At 34.5% G+C, this 7930-nt stretch overlaps 1 protein-coding gene across 1 annotated transcript; it reads left to right on the forward strand.

Moving 5' to 3' along the window:
* The first annotated feature begins 508 nt into the window (after positions 1-508).
* On the forward strand, positions 509-3799 carry LOC132190893 (protein FAR1-RELATED SEQUENCE 5-like). Its single transcript, XM_059605918.1, has 4 exons — positions 509-540; positions 1168-3441; positions 3528-3594; positions 3677-3799. The coding sequence occupies exons 1-4, from the start codon at positions 509-511 to the stop codon at positions 3797-3799; spliced, it is 2496 nt and encodes an 831-aa protein (XP_059461901.1).
* The last annotated feature ends 4131 nt before the right edge of the window (positions 3800-7930 follow it).

Raw genomic sequence — 7930 nt, forward strand, 5'->3', positions numbered from 1 at the left:
CTTCTTTTCTAGTCAATCAATCGGACCATTTTACAAAATTGTTTTAGTGTACAACAAACAGTTTTATATATAGTACGGGCACGATGACAATTTCATATTTTCACTAATCTAATTCTAAATAAAAATTTAATAACGTGCATGATTCAAACTTAAAGGATATATAACATTTTCCTCGTTCGTTTAGAATCTGATTAAAATAATTAAATTAACATTATTGATGTTGAAGTTTTAACATATATATATATATATATATATTATATGAGAATAACTTCTATAGGGTCGTGGCACAAACCAAGGCCTTTGTGCCCTCCAATAAGAAGGCGACACATCAGCGTGGAACACTGTAACAAGAATATGGTGTTTCACCTAATCTTTTTTTTAGAATACCTAAAACAAAACACTTTTTAGAATAACCTTTTCATATTTTTCTCCAAAACCGCTCCAGCCACCAACCTGCCACCGGAGACGCCGCCGGAGACGACGCCGGCCGGTACAAAAAAAGCCGGAGATGACAGATATAATCCCTACAGAAAACGCTGGGTAAGAACCAAGCTCCTCCTCCCTCTCTCCGGTGCCCCTCTCTCTCACTGGCGGCAGTAGAGAAAATTTTTTTTTCTCTGCTGCTCAACAGAGCCCGGCAGCAGAGAAACAATTTGTTCTCTGCCGCCTGGCAACAGAGAAAATATTTTTTCTCTGCTGCCGGGTAACAGAGAACAGAGAAAAATATTTTTCTCTGTTGCCCAGCAGTAGAGAAAAAGGGCAGCAGAGAAAAAAAAATTTCTCTGTTCAGAGAAAATATTTTTTTCTTTGCTGCCGGGCAAGAGAGAACAAAGAAAAAAATTTTCTATGTTGCCCGGCAGCAAAATTTTTTCAGCAACAAAATTTTCTATGATCTTTGATTTTGTTTTATGAATATTTTGAGCTTTGTGTAAAAAAAATAGAACTATTTCTTTCTTGTAATGATCATCTCACCGGCAGCAACCGAGAATTTGAGTTGTATTGGTAGGGTAGGATCTATGGCTAATGTACGGTTGGTTTGGTTTGGTTTGGGTTTTTTTATTTTTTTTTGTTTACGTCGTAAAGGCACTAGTTTTGGTTGAAGAAGGTTATATTTATGTTTAGAGATTTTAGTATTTATGATTAAAGAATATTGCTATCTTCTTGTAGGATCTCTAAGATGAGTATTAATGTTGAAGAACTTGCTAAAAGTTCATGTTGTGATGATTTTATTGAAGATGAGCATGTTGACAAAGAAATGATAAAAGATCAAAATGATTTTAAGCAACCAATTGCGAGCTTTGCCTCATATAATGGTCCTAAGGAACCATGTCTTGATATGGAATTTGATGAATTAGAAGATGCTCATGCATGTTATAATGCTTATGCAAGGCGAAATGGTTTTAGCATTCGAACAAGTCATTCTCGACTAGCGAAGGATAAGTCAGTAATTGGGATAGAATATGTTTGTTCAAGGGACGGATTTCGTCATAAAAGTTATCAAGAGAAAACCTATAAAAACCCGAAACCTGCAGAAACAAGGATAGGATGTAAAGCAATTATGGGTTTAAAGAAAGTGGGATTAAAATGGATTGTATGTAAGTTCAAAACTGAACATAATCATGATCTCCTTAGTCCTAGAAGTACAAGTTTGCTTCGTGGACATAGAGTGGTAACAAGTGCCCAAAAAAGTCTTATAGACACACTCAATAAATCTGGTGTACCTCCAAGGAAGATAATGTCGGTGTTGAGTGAAAAATCTGGTGGTGACTATAATGTTGGTTGTATTGCTAAAGATGTTCAAAATTATTTGGGAAATAGAAGAAGATTTCTTTTTGGAGAGGGAGATGCACAAAAAATGTACAATTATTTTCTCGAGAGACAAAGCAAAAATCCAGGTTTTGTTTACGCAATCCAAGTGGATGAAAATGGATACATGGGCAATTGCTTTTGGGCAGATGCTAGATCACGAGTTGCATACCAATATTTTGGAGATGTTGTTACTTTTGATGCTACCTATTTGACAAATTGTTATAAGATGCCTTTTGTTCCTTTTACTGGAGTTAACCATCATCACCAATCTGTGATGTTTGGATGTGCTTTGCTTGTAAATGAAATGGTTGAATCTTATATGTGGTTGTTGAAAACATGGCTTGAAGCAATGCTTGGACGTGCTCCTTCTACGATTATCACTGATGATGACAAGGTTATGAGTAAGGCAATTGCAGAGGTACTACCAAATACCACTCATAGATTGTGTTTATGGCATGTTTTACAAAAGGTTCCAGAACATTTAGCTTATATATATAATAAATATCCATCATTTCAAATAGACTTTCGACATTGTATTCATAATACAATCACAATTGAAGAATTTGAGATGGAATGGAGTGAAATTGTTGGCAAGTATGAATTGGGAGAGAATGATTGGTTGAAAAAACTTTATATGCGGCGTGAAAAATGGATGCCGGCTTACTTGCGAACCACATTTTGCGCTGGCATGTCTACAACTCAACGAAGTGAGAGTATGAATAAGTTTTTTAAGGATTATGTTCGTTCGAGCACAATGGTGAGTGACTTTGTATATCAATATGAGAAGGCCTTGGATGCACGTTATTTTAAAGAGAAAGAAAGAGATGTCAAGACAAAAACTTCGAAACCGATTATAAAAACATGTTACAAGATGGAAGTAGAGGCGGCAAAGGTTTACACAAGAGAGTCTTTTTTGATGTTTCAAGAAGAGTTATTTAATAGTCAAAATTACCACTCATCCAAACATCGGGAAGAAGGAGGGGTGAAGATATATAGGGTGGCCCTTCATGGGAGAGAAAGTCCATTTTATGAAGTTGCATTTGAAGTCCTTGAGAAGAAAGCTACTTGTACATGTCACAAGTTTGAATTTGTTGGAATTCTATGTAGGCACATCCTTCAAATTTTTTTGAAGAAATCTTTGGTGGACACTATTCCTCAACATTATGTCTTAGAGAGATGGACGATCAATGCCAAGAGTCGCATTATACATGGCATTTCTAGTGATGATATACAAGTAGAAACACAAAATTCTTCCAACTTGATGAGAAATAGCTTAATGTTGCAATTTTATGAAGTTGTAGAAGTGGGTTGCCAATCAAAAAGAAAATATGATCATTTTAGCATTAGTTTACAAAAGCTTCATCATGAGATTCTGACAATGGATGATGATTGTCATAAAGATATAAATGATGCTAATGTAGGAAGTGCCGAGGGTCCCGTGTTGAACAGCCAAGTACTATCAAACCTTGCATTCACTTTGCAAGATCCTCCACATGTTAGTTGTAGAGGAAAACCCAAATCTTTGAGACAAAAAAATCCAAAAGAAAATCAAGCAATCAAGAAAAGGACATGTTCCATTTGCAAGAAGACGGGGCATGTGAGAACCAAGTGCCCTTCACATAAGCAAGCAAGGTACTCTTATAAATTTCTTTGATTTACAATAATTTACATGAAAATGCATTTTGATTTAATTAGCATTAAAATCTTATTTTTTATAGGGATATTTCAAATACAAATTTGAGGCCAACTAACTTGGGGTTGATAGATCAGCAAAGTTTAGTAAAGGTAAATATTTTTTATAACATATCCTCCATCAAGATCATTTTTGTCCATGATCTAATTTTATTTATTTATGAATTATTTACAGTGCTCTTTGCCAACTATGGAGTATCCCTTTACTACGACATTTGACATGTCCCAAGATCATGTATGTTCATCTACTATAGTTGATATTGGTGCAGATAACATCAACGCCTATGGAACTCATTGAAGTTACTGTGATTTGTGTGGTGTGGTCTTTTTTTGTGAGGTTGTAATACATAAGATATGGTTGTATGTAGTTTTTTTTTTTTTTTTTAATTATTATTATCAGAATATGGCTGAACATGGCTATATGTGATTGGTTTTTTTGACATCAGCATTTTACGTGGCTATATGTGATTGGTTTTTTTGACATCAGCGTTTTTGGTAATCAAGTGATAATAGAGTTTGAATTCTCAATCTATATCTTATTTTAATTAAATATTTTATGTATTGTATCTCACTTATTTGGAGTAAGGAAGAATGTGAGGGAATGTGTTATATACCATATTGATTTAATAATTACATTTAATAATTTTATTGTATTGTCTTAACCTTTTGAAATTTTACACCTCTTAGTGTGCAATGAGTGCATTATGCTCGGGACAATATTGTAGAGGGACTATAAGTACAATAGCCTATACATTTTTTGCTAAGTAAATTAAATCAGGAGAAGAGTGGATGACAGACAGCGTAGACTGCACCTTTGGGAAAGGAATTACAACATATTAACAAGCTCGGCAAATAGGAATTTGACTAAAAGACCAATTTTGTTTCTTTTGTCAGATTTGGTTGCTTTATAGTTGGCTAGCTTCTTGCATAAATTTGGCTCATTCTAAAAAGAAATGTTCTCCAATCAACAAGAAAACTCACTAAGCAGCTCAACTTTCCAAGCAAAGTATATCAGCCAGATCATGAATAGTGTCCCACACAAACTAAATGTAAGGATTGATGCAGTTCTTTAGGAATTTAAGTGAAAAGTTCATGCAAAGACCCAAATTCTGACAAAAAAAAAAACAAAATTGGTCTTGCAGAGCAGCTTGAGTAGACTTTCAACAACATCACCATCAAATATTACTCTTGGAATTTTTCACAGAAGCAACCTGTAATTTAACAAAAACATCAACTTTAAGCTTTGATATTCATCAGTCTCATACAACATTCATCAAATTCATTCATTCCTAAACAGGGGTTGAAACTATCACAAAAGCAACCCAAAATTAAGATTCATACATCACTACTTCAATAATATCCAGACAGAAAAATCATTCACAATGGGCAGTAAAAATACAAGAAGAAAATCATTGACAATTGTTCCAAGACATTTTTTTTCATCTAGAAGATTAGAAAACTATACCATACTCACAGCATTAGCTTTATGAACTTCATAAATTCATAATCAAAGCAAACTGATCACAATAACAATTCACCTTCAGGCAACCAAAATACAAAAAGGCAAATACTAGTTGCCGAGTAAGATCCTATGTTAAATTGACAAAAAGATACTTCCTTTCTCTTAATCACAACCAACCCAATACTACACCAACAAAAACATCATCATCCCCCTCAAAGAACTCCAACTCATCCCTCCCCCCATTATCTTCGTAGTGTTCCTCGCCACCGCTGGTCCGCCTTAAAAACTTTCTCGTGCTCCCTCTCTCTCTCACCGGTGTGTGAGAGCGAGGGAGTACGAGAGAAAAATCTCTATTGCCGCCAGTGAGAGAGAGAGAGAGAGGCACCAGACGTTTTGATCCTTTATCATTTCTTTGTCAACATGCTCATCTTCAATAAAATCATCACAACATGAACTTTTAGCAAGTTCTTCAACATTAATACTCATCTTAGAGATCCTGCAAGAAGATAGCAATATTCTTTAATCATAAATACTAAAATCTCTAAACATAAATATAACCTTCTTCAACCAAAACTAGTGCCTTTACGACGTAAAAAAAAAATAAAAATAAAAACCCAAACCAACCATACATTAGCCATAGATCCTACCCTACCAAGACAACTCAAACTCTCTGTTGCTGCCGGTGAGATGATCATTACAAGAAAGAAATAGTTCTATTTTTTTTACACAGAGCTCAAAATATTCATAAAACAAAAGCAAAGATCATAGAAAATTTTGTTGCTGAAAAAATTTTGCTGCTGGGCAACAGAGAAATTTTTTTTCTTTGTTCTCTCTTGCCCGGCAGCAAAGAAAAAAATATTTTCTCTGTACAGAGAAATTTTTTTTTCTCTGCTGCCCTTTTTCTCTGTTCTCTGTTGCCTGGCAGCAGAGAAAAAATATTTTCTCTGTTGCCCGGCGGCAGAGAACAAATTTTTTCTCTGCTGCCGGGCAACAGAGAAATTTTTTTTTCTCTGTTCTCTGCTGCCGGGCAACAGAAAACAGAAAAAAAAAATTTCTGTTGCCCGGCAGCAGTGAAATAGGGCAGCAGAGAAAAAAAAATTTCTCTACTGTCGCCAGGGAGAGAGAGGGGCACTGGAGAGAGGGAGGAGGAGCTTGGTTCTTACCCAGCGTTTTCTGTAGGGGTTATATCTGTCATCTCCGGCTTTTTTTGTACCGGCCGGCGTTGTCTCCGGCGACGTCTCCGGTGGCAGGTTGGTGGTTGGAGCGGTTTCGGAGAAAAATATGAAAATGTTATTCTAGAAAGTGTTTTGTTTTAGGTATTCTAAAAAAAAGATTAGGTGAAATACCATATTTTTGTTATAGTGTTCCACACTGATGTGTCGCCTTCTTATTGGAGGGCACAAAGGCCTTGGTTTGTGCCACGACCCTATAGAAGTTATTCTCATATTATATATATGTTAAAACTTCAACATCAATAATGTTAATTTAATTATTTTAATCAGATTCTAAACGAACGAGGAAAATGTTATATATCCTTTAAGTTTGAACCATGCACGTTATTAAATTTTTATTTAGAATTAGATCAGTGTGGGTTAACCACATCTTACTTATTGAGTTACTTAATTAAGATATCTTCATTCATCTTATTTACTATTGTTAATAATTTTTACGATCACCTTATTATTTAGTTTGAATTTTCCAAAAAAAAAAAAATTGTTAAAAGAAATTCTGACGTGCCGTTTACGGCTCGTTTATAGAAAATTTATGGTGTGCCATCTTTGCCACGTCATAATTTCTTTTATATTCCTTCAATAAGCAATTTTGAGCAGAGAGAGAGAGGAGCACCGACACGCCATTATTGAAAATGCTTCAGATACATAGCCATATGTAGCACGCTTCGGGGATCCCCTCGACGTGTTTGAGATGCCGAGGTGGTAGCCTTCAGGAAGGTTACTGCTATCACGTCCTATCGCTTCCACCTCCTCTATTTATTGTTTGAGAGATGCGGAGCTTCTTTCCCTCTTCTCCCTTTCATTATTAGTTGTGGCAGGTATTTCTCTCCCTACTCTCACTTCTTTTTTTTTTCCTTTTTCTTTCTCCTCCTCAAATTTCGACGCTTTCTCCACTTTTTCTTCCTTTATCTCTCTCGCTTTCTCTCTCTTCAGCTAGCACATCTCTTGTCATTAGGTCTCAGCTCATCTCCCTCATCTCCTACGGGCCAGCTCCACTGCCACATACTGCCCCTCCTACATTCTCCCATTTAAACCTGCTTCCCACAATCTCTCCATCTCCTCAAGAGCATATATATATATATATATATATATATATATATATGTGTGTGTGTGTAAAAGTGTGGTGTAAAAGTGGTGTGGTTTTACTTCTAATTTTATGTTTTATTTGTCGTAAGCGAACTGCATGATGTTTTGTTAAATGCATTGGATTGAAAGTATTCTCATGGTATTTAATCGAGGTGTTTGTTTTTTTGTTTTTTTTTTGTATATATTTATTATTAAATTACTTATTGTACATTGATATGTACATGCATGCAAATGATAATAGTTAGCTATATTTTGTTTCAAAATATAATTGTTTTTCAAAGTCAAAGTTTTTTTTTTTTTTTTTTTTTTTTTTTTTTTAAACTAAAAATGTTGGATTATTAGTAAGGAGTTTATAGAACATTATGTCAATTTTAATCATTCATTTCAATCGTTTGACCTTCTAAGTACGTGTAGTACGTGGTGATATATAATATTTATAGAGATTTAATTTAAGACTTTGTTTAATTAATATTAAAAGTTAGTTTGTCTTAATATTGAAAGGAATGATTAATATTCAAATGAATAAGTAAAAAGTCATGACTTTGTGATCTAGACTATTTTTTTCTTTCACACTTTTGTTTTGAGTTTTTTAAACAAATCTAATCATAATTTAACACATAATCTAAAACACATGCAAAATATATTCAAT

The sequence above is a fragment of the Corylus avellana genome, chromosome ca8 (assembly GCF_901000735.1).
Source record: "Corylus avellana chromosome ca8, CavTom2PMs-1.0".
In the NCBI taxonomy this organism is placed as follows: domain Eukaryota; kingdom Viridiplantae; phylum Streptophyta; class Magnoliopsida; order Fagales; family Betulaceae; genus Corylus; species Corylus avellana.

Bases quoted from the DNA above. Each gene is read 5' to 3' on its own strand.
- LOC132190893 (XM_059605918.1), top strand. From the start codon at position 509: ATGACAGATATAATCCCTACAGAAAACGCTGG. The intron at 541-1,167 runs GTAAGAACCAAG...ATCTTCTTGTAG, and splicing joins ATCCCTACAGAAAACGCTGG to GATCTCTAAGATGAGTATTA. The intron at 3,442-3,527 runs GTACTCTTATAA...TATTTTTTATAG, and splicing joins CCTTCACATAAGCAAGCAAG to GGATATTTCAAATACAAATT.